Genomic DNA, 19917 nt, shown 5'->3' on the forward strand with positions numbered 1-19917 from the left:
ACCAACGATGGGGCACTATTCCCCCCACTGATACCAATGATGGGGCACTATTCCCCCCACTGATACCAATGATGGGGCACTATTCCCCCCACTGATACCAATGATGGGGCACTATTCCCCCCACTGATACCAATGATGGGCCACTATTCCCCCCACTGATACCAATGATGGGCCACTATTCCCCCCACTGATACCAATGATGGGCCACTATTCCCCCCACTGATACCAATGATGGGGCACTATTCCCGCCACTGATACCAATGATGGGGCACTATTCCTGCCGCCAATGATGGGGCACTATTCCTGCCACTGATACCAATGATAGGGCACTATTCCTCCCACTGACACCAATGATGGGGCTCTATTCCTACCACTGGTGTGCACTGGAAGAGGGGTAGTCTTATACGGCGAGTATAGCCCAAACACTACATTTTAGCAGGAAAAGTAGGGGGTCGTCTTATACGCCGGCAAATACGGTAAATTAAATATTTGTGTCATACCCAAAACTTTTGGCCAGGGCTGTAGGAGAGCAGTTACACTTTTTGTAATCCCACCAACCACATATTTTTGGGCAATTTTTTTTTTGGGGGGGGAGCGGGTACCTACTTGGGGCACATCACGGGGCCCAGGAGGCTCCATTCAAAAAGCGCTGCATAACTAACATATGTTCAGTGTGAAGCCACTGTCTGCTTCCCACATCCAACATAGTGGCACCGGAGACTCTCCTGAAAAGTTGTGTCCTTTTATGTAAAATCACCAACTATAGTATTTGTAGCTGCTGAATTTTATTATTTGTTAACTGACTGAAAATCCTCATTACTATTTATGGATTTATAAATGAATAAAAAACAAAAAACAAAAAAAAAAACAAACACAGAGATAAAGTTTGATTTAAACTCTGAAAAGGGGGAGGGGGTGCAGCCAAAAAAAAAAAAAAAAAACACTTTTGAACTTACATGACCCATCTTTCAGATACTTTAAATTACATACATCTATATCATATACTGTATGTATATTATACAGTGTATACATGGGTGTCTTTTTAAGAAACATGGGTTAATAATTGATCAAGGCCATACAGGTTTTATCTTTTGTCAATAGCATTAACTCAGCAGGGGGATGAGACCAGTATATAAATATACTTCCATTATCTCTTTCTGGTGTCAGCAATTTGGTCTCTGATGATCCTATAATAGCAGGCTCTCCCTGGAAGGATTAAAGTGAAAGCAGTAAATCAGCAGAGTGAATCTCACCCCCTGAAATAGTGCATACATCATCTCTATTCTAAGTATATGAATGAGGTCTTCCTGGCCTGTAATAAACCGCATGCACCCACTTGCCTGGATGCTACCATGAGGTCAATGCTTGTCACCACTTTCAGCATGATAAAATCACGACACATACTGTTTACTTCATAACAATTTTTAATAGAACATACAAAAATGGCATCTCTACAAAGGATTCACAAAATAGAGATAGTATCTACTACAGCCCATAGAAAAGAGCAGTTGTCTACAGTTTTGCTTTTACAACCAATACTCAGAGCAGGTTAAGGCACTGGGGATGATTTAGAAATAACAGAGCAAGGACAAGTGGAAGCAACAGCCAATGTCACCATGTAGGCCAGTGAATGATCACTAACACCTGACTATGCGGTGTGGGCACAAGTACTGCTTTTCACTTGCTCAGATTTTTGATAAATTAGCCCAGGATTCCAAAATTTAGCCTGGGACAACAAGCAGGTCACATTCTGCACACCTCCAAATACCCAGCTGTGGTATTTAGTAAAAAGTTTACTTCAATTTCAAGGAACAATATTTTGTTGAGGACCATCCATGTAGTAACACATGAGAGTACCCACCTTCTTGGGCAGCCCATAGATCAGATTTTTTTCCATTCAACCAGCTCACATGGAACTATTGGATTCTGACAGCAACGAGACTTCCCAATGTCAGAACGCACTGATCAGCATTGCAGGCTATAGCCCGCAGCACTGATCAAGCGGGGAAAATCCGACACGGTGGTTATACAGAAGTTGATTGACTTCTGCACAACCACAGTGCCCATACATGGATCAAAATACGGCAAGTCACTGCTGAACCAGACAAATTTTGATGCAAGTATGGCCAGCTTTGGACAAACTGGTGAAACAACAGCTCTCTTAGCAAGCCACTGCATGGCGATATTTCACCAGCAGATAGCAGTACAACAGTATCCGAAAAAATGTGAAGTCTGGACAAATGGGATTGTCACCTGTCCTGTAATTTTCACTACAGGTAACATTAAAAAAAAACCTTCACTTGCAAAATGGTCTTCCACTCATCTGCCCTGCACCACCCCCACCCTGTAACACAGTAGCAGATATTTTTTTTCAGGCTATCTAAATACCTTTTATTTTGATTAGGTACATCCTAGTTCCTTGCCTAAACACTGGTTCCCGCTGCCTCCTGTGATGTCCACATCACACATCCTAGGAGGCAAATGCATGAGATCCCCTGCTCATGTGCCGATGTACCACAGGTCCCTTATATATGATAGAGATATACAGTGCATATGCAAATTTGCAAACAGAAATTTCACAATAGTATAGTGTTAGAAGAGTTCATGGAGCACTTCAGCAGCAAGCAAGACAATGCTAGACCTCATTGACTGAAATAGATTTTTTAATGTCAATTGTTACATGATTCCAAACTTTTTTTTAGCCAGGTAACAAAGTTTGACTTTAAAGAAAACCTGTACTCAAATCAGGCTTCCACAGCTGATGTCCTGAAAATACTAAGTTACCTGGCTGAGCTGGGGTTCAATGCTAACCCAGAACAAGCATGTGGCAAGTCAGGAATCATAATTTTCATACTTGCTCTGGGTCAGTGACTCGCAACATGATGAGGCCACTGGATCAGCCTGAACCAACCTATTTATCACCACAGGTTTCCTTTGAAGGATCAATTCACCTTTTGGACAAAAATAATAAATGCACTTTTTTTGCAGGTAAAAAAAAAAATGTGCGTTTTATTACTTTTGTCCAAAAGAAACCTGTAAAGCATTGCACCAGTGATCAGTAGGTCGCTGATGCCATGCAGGATTCCTGCAGACCTTTCAGAATATCGGATAGCCGTACGGGATGTACGGTCAAGCAGATATACTGACAGGAAGCTTCAATGAATTACCACAGCACTCCACAGCACCATGGTAGTTCATTGAAAACTACAAGCCCACAGGCGCTAAGTGCTGGAAGAGGGGGTGCAGTACTCAGTTTGTTTACCTTAAAGCAAAGAATGCATTAGGGTAAAAGAAAAAAAAAAAAATCATTAGCCTTTAGAACCACTTTAAAGTAGAATTCCAGCCTAAAACAAATTAATCTTAAAAGTCTTGAAAATATTACCTCCCCCTCCTAACACCTACAGTATGCTGCCTAACCTGTGTTAAAAAAAAAAAAAAATCTTTGCAACTTATACCTATTTTCATATTTTCAGCCCTCTTTGATCCAGTCATGTGATCTGCAGCTCCCCTGTGTCAGGCAGCGGTGACTACAGGGGACGAGAGAAAGTGCTGAGAGTGGCTTGGCTGTGGGAACCTATGGGTGACCTATGAATTCCCAGCCATTGTCAAGTGCTCTCTCCTCTACTGGGGAAGCGGGCTGAAAATAGAAAAGTATATGCTTTTTTTTTTTTTTATAAAAACACAGGTTAGTCAGCTTGGGCATTAGGAGTAGAAAATGACCCTTTTTACAACTAGTTAGGTTTGGGCAGGAATTCAACTTTAAGCACTTTGTGTGGAACAGATCAAGGTTTCTTCCTTGGTGTCCATTTGTGACTGTGTATGCCTGTACATGTTTACAATAAATCTTACAATCAAACAAGACAAGATAGAAAAATGAAGTGGTTTACTTTTACAAGAATTTTGCTGAATATACCAGGACCAAGCAAGGTCTGAAAACCATGATCCTTGAAGCATGAGCATGTAAAGCTGGCTCCCTTGCGGTAGCAAAATCTCTTGTTATCGTGAAGAGAATCTTGTTGAAGAATGTTCAGTAACCAGCACACTTCTGTGTGTGGGATGCCATGTCCACTGATAGACCCTATGTCACTAGCTTTATACCATAATGATGTAAGGGTCGGTGCATGAAACCAAGGAGTACGGCAGGGAATGTCTGCATCCAATACGTTCTAAAAACTGTGACATGCAGAAGATTTCAGAAAGTTTAATGCTCCATATGTATATCATAGGCAGCCACATCTGCTCATTAATTTTATGTAGATTCTGCTTCTTGCTTAGTAATACTGAACTTCGTGATAACTTACTGTTCTTGTCTAACTGGAAGTCTATGAAACAGATCTTTACAAAAACGCAGTTTCTATTTGGCCAAGACTATCTCACCACCTGTGATCAGCAAGGGAGAATGACAGCAGTGAAAGACAGAACCACTAAAAAAAAAATAAAAAAAAAAAAATCTACAAATCCCCATATGTAACCACAATGATGGAAATACAGAACAGCATGTACAGTTTCTATACACTCAAAATTAATTTAAAATAAAATAATATAATGTTCTCACTGAAAACACATTAGGCCAGGTTCTCATATTTGTCATTTTAAATGACTGTACGCACATCCTCAATGCACTACTACAGACCTGCATTTTAGATTACCTCAAAAAACAAAAATGTGAACAAAAAAAATACAGGTATATATTTAGGTCTGGCAGCCCATTCAAAAATGAATAGGTTGCCTTAGTAAAACACACATTAATGATCATAACTGTATGTGCTAATGCAGCACATTTAAACCAATCCTACATTTGAGCAGAACCGAAAAGATACACAATTACAGATTACAATATACTCCCTGAAATGATTTTACTAGAATTAGTATACATGATTGAGTGTCTAACACAAACCTAGGGTCCATGAAACCTAAAATGGTTGTATATTAATTATCCCTTACTTCCTTCCAATCATCTCATTGCTCTAAAGTATCAGCACTATTACAGAACATAGGAGAAGATGGATGAGGACCTAAAAGGAGAATTCGTTTTGGAAGAGGTGCTGAAGGACACAGAGGGTTAACTGGCACCTGGGAGAATAGGTTTTATAAAATACCAAGCAGACATCACAATAATTTATAATCTTTCTACATCTGAAAAGGAATATTAGGAGCAAAGCTTATGATTCAGTTTGCCAACAGCCATAACAGCAATCAGCAGCTTAACTAATCTAATTCCCTGGGTGCCGGTTCACACACTGCTACATTTCCAATGGTCCTAGAGGGCAGCGTAGACACTTCTTAAATACATCTGCTGATGATTATAATGAGTCAGATATTTGTATCTGTGATTACTACAAAATTATAAAAATTTTTACAAGCAGCAAAGTCTGAGGAAAGTTTAGAAGGTGCTGTAGACATTGCCAAGAAAGCTGCACCAAGTTTGATCAGAGCAGACCTCTTCACTCCAGTTCCCCTAACTCCCCCAAAACAGGATACCATCAGGTCTCAAGTGAGGCAGAAGATAAAAGCTCCTTCCTAGAGCTTTGGACATCCATGACCATTAAAAACCGGGATGGCATTTTGTGCGATATAAAAACAGTCAGTGACACATTTATAAAGAAGAGCTTTATCCCATCAGTATTGATAGAGGCCTCCATTTATCAGTCTGTAAGACAAAAGGAAACAACAGTCAGCCACAATAAAGAGAACGGCTGTGAATGTCTGGTGATGTCGGCTAAACAGATTTATGAGTGACTGGTCTGGAATTAAGCTTTCCCACATTTGATGTTGCTGCTATCTGCTTCAGGCAGATGTTCACCGGGCCAGCTTTCATTTGTTTTATAGGAGAAATGATTATAGTCAAAACAAGGACAGCATGGTGCAGACATGACACAGCTTCAGGCAAGCACATGCTATAAATCCAGATGTTTGTACTATGCATCCCAGACAGTGTATGGGTTGGAGGAGTCCTGGTTCTGATTTATAGAATTTACTAGACTTACTTGGAAAATCAGCTGGTACCTGTACAGATGTTGTAAGGTGAACTTGTAACCAGTTGAAGTAGGTAAAACCCTGCCACTGTACTGCAATCTCTTACCTTACCAGTGCTTCTAATATGGCATTGGAACTTCTAACATGCCACAAGATGGTATCTAAACAACGTTAGGCACCTTCTACCCCCTTGCCAACTGACGCTGCTTAAGCACCTTCTACCACCTTGCCAAGTGACATCAGGTCACTGATGTCATAGTGGGAGGTGGAAGATGAATTTCCAAATGTAGTTTGGGTTTTTTTGAGGTGTAGTGTGGGAAAAGGACTTTATTAAAACAATGGTTCTACTCACAGGACAATGAAATATGGGGAGGAACAAAAGTATAGTGAGATGGTTTGTGTTCAGGCTCCAAGCAGCCAAACAGTAATCATGGGTGATAGACAGCGTCCGCACAACTGCCTTGTTCCAGACTGGCGAGATGGAAAGGACGCCACAGGAATCCCACACTCCGACCTGACCGGCTCCCAGATGACGTCACCACTGGAGCTGAGCAAACCAGGACACGTTTCAAAGTAACCACTTATTCCTTAGTTAGACTTAGCAGTTACCCACCCCAGTTAAATACCTCGCCATAGAGAATGAACCACTCTGCAAGGTGGATTGCTGCCAGCGAGGTGGTTCATTCTTAGCAGCGAGGTATTTAACTAGGGTGGGTAGCCCTGCTAGGTCTAGCTGAAAAAGAAGTGGTTACTTCATGCAGGTGGAGCTCCCAATCCATTTAAGCAGCAGAATTCCTTCTTTAGTGTTAATGCTAGCTATGTGAGCATCTAGTATATAGGGTACCCACGCCATCTATTGTAATTTTATCTTTAGTCACTTTGTATTTGTTATTTTGCACATTGTATATTATCCACAGATTTACACTTTTTATTTTTCAGCTATCACATTGTGAAGATTGTTTAACTAGCTGCCGACCGCAGATAGCCGAATGACGGCTGCACTGCGGCCGGCCAGTTCTGAGTGGACGTCATATGACGTCCTCCCAGAACGCGCTCTCCTGCGCGCCCCAGGGGGCGCGCACCCGGCGATCTCTGTGATCGCTGTGTCCTACGGACACAGCTGATCACGTGATGTGGTAAAAGGCCAATCACAGCGGCCTTTTACCACGTGATCAGCCGTGTCCAATGACACGCTGATCACAGGGAAATGCAAGTGCCGGTTCTCGGCTGCACTTTCCTCACGCTGTCAGATCGTGAGGAAAGTACTGCCGAGAACCGGCAGTTGTCAGAGCGGGGATCGGCACCGATCATCAGGGCACTGATGATCAGTGCCCTGATGATCGGTGCCCAGCAGTGCCACCCGCAAGTTCCGCCCAGCAGTGCGCCCACTAGCTCCGCCCACCTGTGCCCAGCAGTGCGCCCACTTGTGCCCAGCAGTGCACCCACCTGTGCCACTCTGCAGTGTCACACACCTGTGCCCAGAAGTGCCAACTACCTGTGCCCAGCAGTGCCACCCACCTGTGCCACCCACCAGTGCTGCCCACCAGTGCCACCCACCAGTGCAGCCCAGCAGTGCTGCCAGTCAGTGCCACCAGTCAGTTCCCAGGGGTTGTGCCAGTCAGTGCCCAGCAGTGATGCCAGTCAGTGCCGTCTATCAGTACCCATCATCAGTGTCACCTATCAGTGCCGCCTATCAGTGCTGCATATTAGTGCCGCCTATCCGTGCCACCTCATTAGTGCTGCCTATCAGTGCCCTTTAGTGCTGCCTATCAGTGCCCATCAGTGCCGCTTATCAGTGCCCATCAGTGAAGGAGAAAAAATACCTGTTTGAAAATTTTTATAATAGAAACAAAGAAACTTTTTTTTTTTCAAATTTTTTGCACTTTTTTTATTTATAGCGCAAAAAGTAAAGTGCCCAGTGGCGATTAAATACCACCAAAAGAAAGCTCTATTTGTGAGAAAAAAATTATCAAAATTTCATATGGGTACAATGTTGCATGACCGCGCAATTGTCAATCAAAGTGCGGCAGCGCTGAAAGCTGAAAATTGGCCTGGTAAATAAGGGGGTATAAGTGCCTGGTAGGCAAGTGGTTAATCAACCAAGATTCTTGCTAGAAGGTGAGCACTTTGCTCCAGACACTTTTAACGTTCCTTTTTTTCTTTGATGGGTTTTTTTTATCTTAGGTACTCCTGACAACGCACTAGTAGGCAGCTTATGGTGCCTTGTATACTGCTGCACAATTGGTTTTCTTGCTTTCATCCTCTCTCAGGTTTCCTTCAAGAGTGTAGGCAAAAAAATAAAATAAAAAGAGAGAGGACATCTAAAAAATAAAAAGCTCTAATGGTGGAGTACCTTGTCTGTAGTTCCCCTCCCCCCATGAAGGATTACAGCAGTAATATCCACATTTAATGCTCATGGTCACAGTATGCAAACGTTCCCCAGCTAGATCTCAATATTCATGGTAGACACAGGAGCCTTTTCTCACAGACACTTATGCATGGCTGCATATATGCATACAGTATACATATATATATTATAATGTATATCTATGGTAAGCACATATGGAGCTTCAGGAGCAGTGAAATGCATGTTTGCACAATTAACCAATTCAATACCGGGCATTTTACCCCCTTCCTGCCCAGGCCATTTTTCAGGTTCCAGCGCTCTCACACTTTGATTGACAGCAGCGAGGGGGCAGAGTAATTTTCGGCACCTGTAGCGGTGCTTACTTTCATATTGGTCACCGGCCGATAGAAGAGTTTTCAGTTGAAATGTTTCGGCCACCGAGATTTCGGTGCACCCCTATATAGCAATAAACTGGCAAGTTCACTGTCTAAGCAACATCACTTGTAGATGACTGTATTCACAGCAGAAAGTGAATTTTCTAGTAATTTCTAGAAAATATATTTGCATGTGTTTCTGCTTTAAAACAGAAGTGAAACATAACTAGGAGAAAAATGCTTTCTTTGTGTAAATTATACACTGCCTGGTGCGTATGCGTCTCTAAGATGCTGAGAGTTCAGCCAAGTGTAGGGATAATTTAACTTCAGCGGTGCAGAAGTTAACATCACCGGACACCCAATGACCAAAGAACGAATATGCCAGGTTCAGAAGTGGCAGAGGATGGCAATGACAGCAACAGTGAATGTGGATCTTTCATCACTGGAGGAGGTATGCTTGACATCTATACTTGTGCATTATGGCAAATCCAAGATGTGTGCACATAACCTATATAACTGGAAGCATCATTTTAATATTAAATATATTTATTTTAATTCTATTATTAAATGAAATATTGCATTTTGCAAATAAAAAAAACAAACAACAAAAAAATAAAAAATCATATAGTAGGTAGACTTTGCATTTCCTTCCTATATATAAACACAGAAGACAACGCCTGACAAACGTGGTTTAAGAAGATGGCGCATATTATACATATGTGATGGTGCCAAATATTATAGAACAGACATGCAACTACAAGACATGCATATGTATGTATCGTGTGCATGACTGATGATCAGAGGATCTAAAAAAGGGATTGTTCAATTAACAGAAAATAAAAAGAAGCTGGAGCGCTACAAATTGATATTTTTACGAATGCTCATCAAAAAAAACACACAAATGGTCTTACCATGCCATTTCCAAAGCATTCAACATTTCTTCAGATATCTATCTTATGTCTGTGGGAAGCTTTAGAACTTACAAACGCTACCAAGTCTATTAGCATGCAGCAAAATCCTGCAGCAACCAGATTTCAAAAGTAATATTTTAGACTATTTTGGGGTTTGTCTTCTAAAGTATGACTATTATATACACCTTACCATCGTCAATTAGAATTGGATCTGGTTCCATCTTAAGGGTCTTTGTTAATCTCCGAAAAGATTTCCCATCTGCATTTTCATCCTCCGCTTCACAAAGATACACATCAATTGGCCCCTTTGAGCTCTTTATATGAATCTCTATGCAATCCTGCAAAGAACACAATGGCATACATGATGAGTCAAATACATGTATTTCCCCAAAATATAATCAGATATATATGCAGAAATTTGTTATAATAGTACAGCAAGTGCAAGGGTTACACCCTCCAACAATCTTTTCGTGTCAACTGTATCTCCAAAGTTTATCTTCATTTTCTGTCTATTTGACAGATGTCAGAACAGGAAATGAAAGAATCTCTCCATCAGACAAACACAGCAATAAACTCTAATTGACCAAGTAAATATCAGAATCTATTTCAGGATAGAATTGCTGCCTGAGCCTCACAGGAGGAGATTTCTTTTTACTGTCCAGGCATCTGGTGTCAAGCAAAAGTGAGATTAAATTAACAGGGACACATACACTATCCAAAACAGAGTAATAAAAATCTAAAACTCTTTAGAAAGCAGACACAGCAAAAGAAAAAAAAAAAGAAAAAAGCCTGTATCCTGTCAACACTGCAAAGAAGAGCCCCTACCACTGTGTGAAGCAGTAGTCTCTCTGCAGAAATCCGACATCCCCCCCCCTCCCCCCTGCTGAACGCAGAGTTTTAGGTTTAAGACCACTGATTCCATACAGAGAACAAGGGCAGCTGCTAACAGGGGCCACGCTTTTCTAATCACACTGACTGCTATCTGAAGTAAACATACTGTACGACATTGGACACCATTTGTTTTGAATGTATTTAGCAGATTTAAACAAAAGTTTTATTGGGCTTTATATGCCATAACCCACAGCAGCCACTTAGTATTAATTCTGTCAAAGCAAACAAGTTAAATTTTGATTGAATGCTTTGGATTCCTGGAGAAAGGCACTTTATGTGACTAAGTAGAGAAAATGTAAAAGGTAAGTATGCCCCAAATTATGGAATAAACAAATATGTGAGGGGGTGCTGGAACTGACCTTGAAGGCAGACACTTTCTCATTTTCAGAAGTAGCTCAGTAAAGTCAGTCCCCATATGTCTCTCACAGCAGACATGCTTTATGAAAACCAAAACTGCTAGTCTTGCATTAAAATGTTAGTTGCCTGGCTCTCATACTGATCCAGTAGATAAAATGCATTTTGAGACAATGACCCAGAACTAGCTAGCAGATACATTTTCTGACTTCCGATTTGCATGATTTTTCAGGTCCGTAATGTGACGTGAAGTTCCGAAACACAAACGTGACAGCCAGGCAACTAGCATTTTCAGAACATGGTCAACATGGTAGCCTTCATCTTCTCCATCATGATTACCTTACTAAAGCTGCAGTCATAAGGTACTTGCCTCGCTGGGAGCTGGAACCTCTAACTTGGTTTCCTCTGGGGCTTTCACAGCAATGACAATCTGCTCCTGGTAGTCTTCAATACTGTGGAGGTCTTGGTAAGTTACATAGGCCAATGTGTTTCTTAATTAAGGATAGTAAATGTCAGGAACCTGTCCCAGGAATTCCTGAGGAATCAACAAACACTGAGGGGGGGGTGGAAACTAGCACATAATGCTGCTTCTGTACAGTTCATCCAGAAAGTATTCCCAGCGCTTAACCTTTGCCACATTTTGTTATGTTACAGCCTTATTCCAAAATGGATTACACTAATTTTTTCCCTCAACATTCTACAAGCAATACTCCATAATGACAACGTGAAAGAAGTTTGTTTTGTAATCTTCACAATTTATTGAAAAAAACAAAAACATAAACATTCACAGCCTTTGCCACTCAAAATTGAGCTCTGGTGCATCCTGTTCCCACTGATCATCCTTGAGATGTTTCCACAACTTGATTGGAGTCCACCTGTGGGAAATTCAGTTGATTGAACATGATTAGGAAAGACATAAACCTGTCTATATAAGATCCCACAGTTAACAGTGCATGTCAGAGCACAAATCAAACCATGGAGTCCAAAGAATTGTCCATAGACCTCCAAGACAGGATTGTATTAAGGCACAGATCTGGGGAAGGGTACAGAAAAATCTATGCAGCATTGAAAGCCCCAATGAGCACAGTGGCCTCCGTCATCCATAAATGGAAGAAGTTTGGAACCACCAGGAATCTTCCTAGAGCGGGCCGCCTGCCAAAATGAGCAATTGAGGGAGAAGGGTCTTAGCCAGGGAGGTAACCAAGCCACTGATGGTCACTCTCAAAGAGCTCCAGCATTTCTCTGTGGAGAGAGAACCTTCCAGAAGAACATCCGTCTCTGCAGCACTCCACCAATCAGGACTGTATGGTAGAGTGGCCAGACGGAAGCCACTCCTCAGTAAAAGGCAAATGGCAGCCCGCCTGGAGTTTGCCGAAAAGCATCTGAAGGACTCTCAGACCATGAGAAACAAAACTGATGAAACAAAGATTGAACTCTTTGGCCTGAATGCCAAGCGTCATGTCTTGAGGAAACCAGGCACCACTCACCACCTGGCCAATACCATCCCTACAGTGAAGCATGGTGGTGGCTGCATCATGCTGTGGGGATGTTTTTCAGCGGCAGGAACTGAGAGACTAGTTAGGATCGAAGGAAAGATGAATGCAGCAATGTACAACGACATCCTTAATGAAAACCTGTTCCAGAGCGCTCTAAACCTTAGACTGGGGCGACAGTTCATCTTTCAACAGGACAACGACCCCAAGCACACAGTCCACATAACAAAGGAGTGGCTACGGGCCAAAAAATAGGTGTACCAAGCTTGTAGCATCATACTCAAAACGACTTGAAGCTGCAATTGGTGCTAAAGGTGCTTCAACAAAGTATGAAGGCTGTGAATACTTACAGTGGGGATCGAAAGTTTGGGCACCCCAGCTAAAAATTTGTATTAATGTGCATAAAGAAGCCAAGGAAAGATGGAAAAATCTCCAAAAGGCATCAAATTACAGATTAGACATTCTTATAATATGTCAACAAAAGTTAGATTTTATTTCCATCATTTACACTTTCAAAATAACAGAAAACAAAAAAATGGCGTCTGCAAAAGTTTGGGCACCCTGCAGAATTTATAGCATGCACTGCCCCCTTTGCCAAGCTGAGACCTGCCAGTGTCATGGATTGTTCTCAATCATCGTCTGGGAAGACCAGGTTATGTCAATCTCAAAGGTTTTAAATGCCCAGACTCATCTGACCTTGCCCCAACAATCAGCACCATGGGTTCTTCTGAGCAGTTGTCTAGAAAACTGAAACTGAAAATAGTTGACGCTCACAAAGCTGGAGAAGGCTATAAGAAGATAGCAAAGCATTTTCAGATGTCAATATCCTCTGTTCGGAATGTAATTAAGAAATGGCAGTCATCAGGAACAGTGGAAGTTAAAGCAACATCTGGAAGACCAAGAAAAATATCAGACAGAACAGCTCGCAGGATTGTGAGAAAAACAATTCAAAACCCACGTTTGACTGCACGATCCCTCCAGAAAGATCTGGCAGACACTGGAGTTGTGGTACACTATTCCACTATAAAGAGATACTTGTACAAATATGGTCTTCATGGAAGAGTCATCAGAAGAAAACCTCTTCTACGTCCTCATCACAAAAATCATCGTTTGAACTTTGCAATTGAACATATAGACAAGCCTGATGCATTTTGGAAACAAGTTGTGGACCGATGAGGTTAAAATTGAACTTTTTGGCCGGAATGAGCAAAGGTACGTTTGGAGAAGAAGGGGCACAGAATTTATTGAAAAGAACCTCTGTCCAACTGTTAAGCAATGGGTTGGATTAATCATGCTTTGGGGTTGTGTTGCAGCCAGTGGCAGAGGGAACATCTCACGAGTAGAAGGAAAAATGGATTCAATAAAATTTCAGCAAATTTTGGATGGTAACTTGATGCCATCTGTGAAAAAGCTGAAGTTAAAGAGAGGATGGCTTCTACAAATGAAAAATGATCCTAAACACACCTCGAAATCCATGGGGGATTACATCAAGAGGCGTAAACTGAAGGTTTTGCCATGGCCTTCACAATCTCCTGACCTCAACATAATTGAAAATCTATGGATAGACCTTAAAAGAGCAGTGCGTGACAGACAGCCCAGAACTCTCAAAGAACTGGAAGACTTTTGTAAGGAAGAATGGGCAAAGATACCTCAAACAGGAATTGAAAGACTCTTGGCTGGCTACAAAAAGCGTTTACAAGCTGTGATACTTGCCAAAGGGGGCAGTACAAGATATTAACTCTGCAGGGTGCCCAAACTTTTGCAGACGCCATTTTTTTGTTTTCTGTTATTTTGAAAGTGTAAATGATAGAAATAAAATCTAACTTTTGTTGACATATTATAAGAATGTCTAATCTGTAATTTGATGCCTTTTGGAGATTTTTCCATCTTTCCTTGGCTTCTTTATGCACATTAATACAAATTTTTAGCTGGGGTGCCCAAACTTTCGATCCCCACTGTATGTACATGTGTTTTTTTTTTGTTTTTTTATTTTGAATAAATTGAAAATATTTCAAAACAAACTTCTTTCACGTTGTCATTATGGGGTATTGTAGAATGTTGAGGGAAAAAAATGAATTTAATCCATTTTGAAATAAGGCTGTAACATAACAAAATGTAGCAAAAGTTAAGCACTGTGAATACTTTCTAGATGCAGTGTATATTCATGAATACAGTATATCCAGCCACTGCATATAATACAGACTGATATAAGAGTTAAGCCTGTGCCAACATGCCCAAACGGCTGCAACTGGGAACAAGCACCGAGCTGCAAAGAACAGTTAATTCAGGTATTGTAAGAACTCAAAATCATTCCCCAAATTTGTATAATCTTAGATTATGCAAGCTCGCTGGTAATTTTTCTCTCTCTGGGAGTTCTGATACCCTAAACATAAAAAGGATATCTCCTGTTTGCTCGGTCTTCTGTTAGCCGGAAGAGTTGATGAGCGCAATCTCTGATTAGGTCATCCAATGCTTCTTCCATAGCGGAGAGATCGCTGATGTCATTGCGCATCCGCTGTGGCTCTGGGATCTCCGTTCCTGTGTAATTCAGGTCCGTCCCCCTTCAATGAGAATCACTACATTAGAAAAAAATGCTAAGAACATACAGTTCAGAACACAATTTCAATCTACGGACACAGCTTTGTTCAATAGTAATATTAACAGCAGTTAAAGAACCTTGGTTCAAACAGATCTAATTTATATGTAGCCTGTGCCTGGAACTCAAAGCAGAGCTCCAGTCAAAACTTAGATAAAAATTAACATGCCAATGCTTGTATTAAAAAGTAAATAAAATAAATTTAATTTTTTACTTACTCCTAAAATCCTTTTCTACAACTCCACCCCACTTCCAGCTAGCTTAAATTTTGCAGCAAGCAATAGGGAGATCATAAGAACAGATGGGAACGGCCTTTGCCCTGTACTGTATTACAACAAACTGATTTTACAGGTAAGCCAAAAATTTTATTTTCTTAATTGTACAGCACAGAACCTAATCTTAACCATGGGACATCACAAATCAGTCCAACTGAGGGGTGGGCAACGCAGCAAATCAGCATTAACAGGCCTATGTAACAATGGGTCAAGGAGAGAATCAAAAGAGCACCTTACACAACAAAACGTACTTTGTAAATATTGATCACAGGATAAAGGTTCTGAGACAACCAAGTCCTTGGAAGATTGCCAGGACTACTCCCCCGTCTAAGTGGCTAATGTTCATTGGGAGCACCTGCCAAGGAATTGAGCAGAAGGGCTCTTTCCATGTCTAGAGCTGGACTCCAGAGTAAGTTGAGTCAAAAGGACAATCAAGAAATGAAACCCTCATGTCCCACACTATCAAAAATAGTGAGTGTGAACAATCTATAGAGTGAAAGTGAGGATATGGGACTGCCTCAAGAGGACCCCATCAGACCTAAGACCCTCATACAAAAAGCAGGGTTGTTTCACTCCTTGGTCCCAAAGTCTGAATGCAGGGGCAGTGAGCCTGAAGCGTTAACAAGGCCGAGATTCAGATAAAGCTCAGATACTCCAAAGTGAAGAGACGGTTTCAGTGCTGAGCTCTGGAGGTTTATGATCCTTCCGGATCACAGATGGCCCAGTCTGATGGACACCGATTAACTGCCTGAGATGAACACCTTCAGAGAGAGGTTGTCCAATATCCCACTGTTGAAGCAGAGCAAGAACATGGACTAGTGCTTGGAGAAGATACAAGGTGCAAAACAAAGGCTACAAGCAGAGCCATACTCAGAACAATGTAGTACAGAAGTGCCAATAAACTGCCACAATGCAGTAGGCAACTGAAGGTAGCTGCTGATATCCAATGGTTAAAACTTTGTGCTACAGTGCCTTGAAAAAGTATTCATACGCCTTGAAATTTTCCACATTCTATCATGTTGCAACCAAAAACGGAAACGTATTTTATTGAGATTTTATGCGATAGACCAACACAAAGTGGCACACAATTGTGAAGTGGAAGTAAAATGGTAAATAATTTTTTACAAATATCTGAAAAGTGTGGCATACATTTGTATTCAGCCCCCTTTACTCAGATACCCCTAACTAAAATCTATTGGAACCAATTGACTTCAGAAGTCACCAAATTAGTAAATAGAGCCCACCTGTGTGTAATTTAATCTCAGTATAAATACAATTGTTCTGTGAAGCCCTCAGAGGTGTGTTAGAGAACATTAGTGAACAAACAGCATCATGAAGGCCAAGGAACACACCAGACAGGTCAGGGATAAAGTGGTGGAGAAGTTTAAAGCAGGGTTAAGTTATTAAAAAAAAAAAAAATATCCCAATCTTTAAACATCTCATGGAGCACTGTTCAATCCATCATCTGAAAATGGGAAGAGTATGACACAACTGCAAACCTACCAAGACATGGCTGTCAACCTACACGGACAGGCCAGGCAAGGGGAGCAATAATCAGAGAAACAGCAAAGAGGCCCATGGGAACTCTGGAGGAGCTGCAGAGATCCACAGCTCAGGTGGGAGAAACTGTCCACAGGACAACTATTAGTCGTTCACTCCACAATCCAATCTGACAGATCTTAAGCTATTTTGCAAAGAAGAATGGGCAGTAATGTCACTCTCTAGATGTGCAAAGCTGTTAAGAGACTGAAAGACTTGCAGCTGTAATTACAGCGAAAAGTGATTCTATAAAAGTACTGACTCTGGGGGGCTGAATACAAATGCACGCCACACTTTGCAGATATTTGTAAAAAATTTTGAAAACCATTTATCATTTTCCTTCCACTTCACAATTATGTGCCACTTTGTGTTGGTCTATCACATGAAATCCATATAAAATACATTTACGTATTAGGTTGTAATATAAGAAAATGGAGAAAATTTCAAGGGGTATGAATACTTTTTCAAGGTTACTGTATGATTCAAATATTAAATACTCAATTTAAGCACTTTCAAAAGGTGATTTATTAACACAAGTATGCAGCTTCTTCATCTTTAACCACTTGCCTACAGGGCACTTATACCCCCTTCCTGCCCAGGCCAATTTCCAGCTTTCAGCGATGTTGCACTTTGAATGACAATTGCACAGTCATGCAACACTGTACCCATATGAAATTTTTATCATTTTTTTGTGACAGATAGAGCTTTATTTTGGTGGTATTTAATCACCTCTGGGTTTTTTATTTTGTCTTAAACAAACCAAAAACACTGAAAATTTTGAAAAAAAAAAAAAAGGTTTTTCTTTGTTTTTGTTATAAAATTTTGTAAATAAGTGATATTTCTCCTTCACTGATGTGAGCTAATGAGGCTACACTGATGGGCACTGATAGGCTGCACTGATGAGGAGGCACTGGTAGGTGGCACTGATGGGCATTGACAGGCATCACTGATGGGCACTGAAAGGCAGCACTCATATGGCACTGATGCACACTGATAGGTGGCACTGACTGGTACTGATGAGTGACACTAAAAGGCAGCTCAGATGGGCACTGATATGTGGCATTGATGTGACACTGAAATGTGGCACTGGCAGGTGGCATGAATGAGCACTGAGAGCTGGCATTGATGGACACTGACAGGTGGCACTGCTGGGGCTACACAGATCAAGAGGGCACACTGATCATCAGTGCCCTGATGATCAGTGTACATGTCCCCTCCGAGGAATGCCGATTACCGGCTCTCCTCTCCTCACAAGCTGTCAGCGTGACAGCTTGTGGGGAGAGAAATGCCGATAACTGGCATTTCCCTGTTTACATGTGATCAGCTGTGATTGGACACAGCTGATCACATGGCCGAGCCGACATCTTTGGCTCTTTCCGTTGATTGGTGATCTGCTGTGTCCCTCCGTCCATCGCCTCACTCCCGGAGCCGCGCATGCGTGGTTAGAATGGGAGGGAGTCATATGACGTCCTCCCAGAATGAGAGAACCGCCTTGCGTCAGTCATGTTACTATATGATGGGCGGGAGGCAGTTAAATCCTTGCCTGTGCTCCTGTTTACACTGGTGCCTCTCTTGAAGGCATCTCATGGAGCCACCCTTGTATGCAGGGACTATGGTCTATGTCCCTACACTGTGTGCATTAACAGAAACACACAGCCCCATAGCCTTAGATGACAAGGCACTCCACTTAAAACTTAGAAACGTAAAAGTTATTGCAATTGCTGGGTCAAGAATTTTCACTAATTGTTTACTGGGGAATGTTTGTTTTGTTGTGCTCAAGGATTTAAGCTAAAATAATGATTGCAGAGTGCATTAATTTATGCTTATACAGGATTTAGATAGTGACAACAGTTTATGCAACACTTTACAAATACAGTACAGTTTAGTCAGTCCTCCACCAGGCCAATTCTGACATTTCTCTCCTACATGTAAAAATCAGTGTTTTTTTACTGGAAAAGTACTTAGAAATGCTAAAACATATTTAAAAAAAAAAAAAAAAATAGTGGATGTTGCACTTTGTCACACGGTAATTGTGCAGCAAATCTTCAAATGCAATTTTTTGGGGAAAAAAAAATACACTTAAATTAATTTTATTTCACACTTCAGAATACCTATTTTTTTGTTAAAATATACAAGATGATGTTGCGCCGAGTAAATAGATACCCAACGTGTCACGCTTTAAAACTGCGTACACCCAGCAAACTACAGTACCTAAAAATCTCCATGAGCGATGCTTTAAAAGCCTTTACAGGTTACCAGGTTAGAGTTACACAAGAGCTCTGGAGCTAAAATGATTGCTCTCGCTCTGACGTTTGTGACGAAACCTCACAAGTGTGGTGCAATCACTGTTTACATATGTTTGTGAGCGTTACACATGCGTTTACTCGTAAGCACAGGGGGAGGGGGCTCTCTAATTTTTTGTTTAAGTTTTATTACTTATTTTAATTGGAACTTTCACTTCTGCTGAAAAGAGAATCACTAGCAGAACGTTTTGAAACTGGGATGATGCATGCGGGTCCTGGTATAACCACTTTAACCTGAAGATGTCATACGACGTCCTACAGGTGGGAAGTGGTTTTGAAAATTAAAACAAAACAATAGGACAGGGAGGTTCCTGCTCATGAGAACTTACAATCTAAAAAGAAGGTGCACGGAACACAAAAAGGTAATGGCTGTGAGGGGAGGAGTTGATAGTGACAGTTCAAGTTCAACTTCACTCTCTCAATCAACATTAACTATTTTCCTGTCTGCATGCCTTAGCTAAGGACAGGTGGATTTCAGGAAGCAAATGTTACATGAATCATCTGCCCTTACTCAAGATGGCCACAGCTAGAAATGCTAGGGGTGTTTTTCAAAGTGATTTCTCAGCAAAATAAATCATGCAGACATGGATGGATGGATGAATGGATGGGGGGCGATTGCAACTGAGAACCATAAACCAAAAAACACAATTTAATTAAGCTTTAATATTCAAAGCAGCGTAGTTGCACTTTCAGTTTTTAGGTTGAGGCAGCATAGACTTTACTGAAGAAATTAAATTTCAGGGATTGCCTAAAGGTGGACAGAGCAGGGGATAGCTGGAGAGATTGGGGTAGGGAGTTCCAGGGGATGGGAGAGGTTCTGGAGAAGTCCTAGAGGGAAGAATTGGCAAGAGGGTGTTG

General features: G+C 41.3%; 1 protein-coding gene across 1 annotated transcript in view; it reads right to left on the reverse strand.

Moving 5' to 3' along the window:
* Nucleotides 1–1406: 1406 nt before the first annotated feature.
* Nucleotides 1407–19917, reverse strand: part of E2F6 (E2F transcription factor 6) — a 40987-nt gene continuing 22476 nt past the window's right edge. Inside the window, exons 4-7 of the mRNA XM_089672060.1 lie at nt 14747–14907; nt 11224–11336; nt 9799–9946; nt 1407–5650 (exon numbers count right to left, since the gene is read on the reverse strand). Of these exons, the coding sequence (XP_089528186.1) occupies nt 5646–5650; nt 9799–9946; nt 11224–11336; nt 14747–14907 (427 nt within the window). The 3' untranslated portion in view covers nt 1407–5645. The remainder of the gene's footprint in view (nt 5651–9798; nt 9947–11223; nt 11337–14746; nt 14908–19917) is intronic.

The sequence above is a fragment of the Staurois parvus genome, unplaced genomic scaffold, assembly GCF_062004578.1.
Source record: "Staurois parvus isolate SC_StPar_1 unplaced genomic scaffold, SC_StPar_1.0 ptg000118l, whole genome shotgun sequence".
NCBI lineage: Eukaryota > Metazoa > Chordata > Amphibia > Anura > Ranidae > Staurois > Staurois parvus.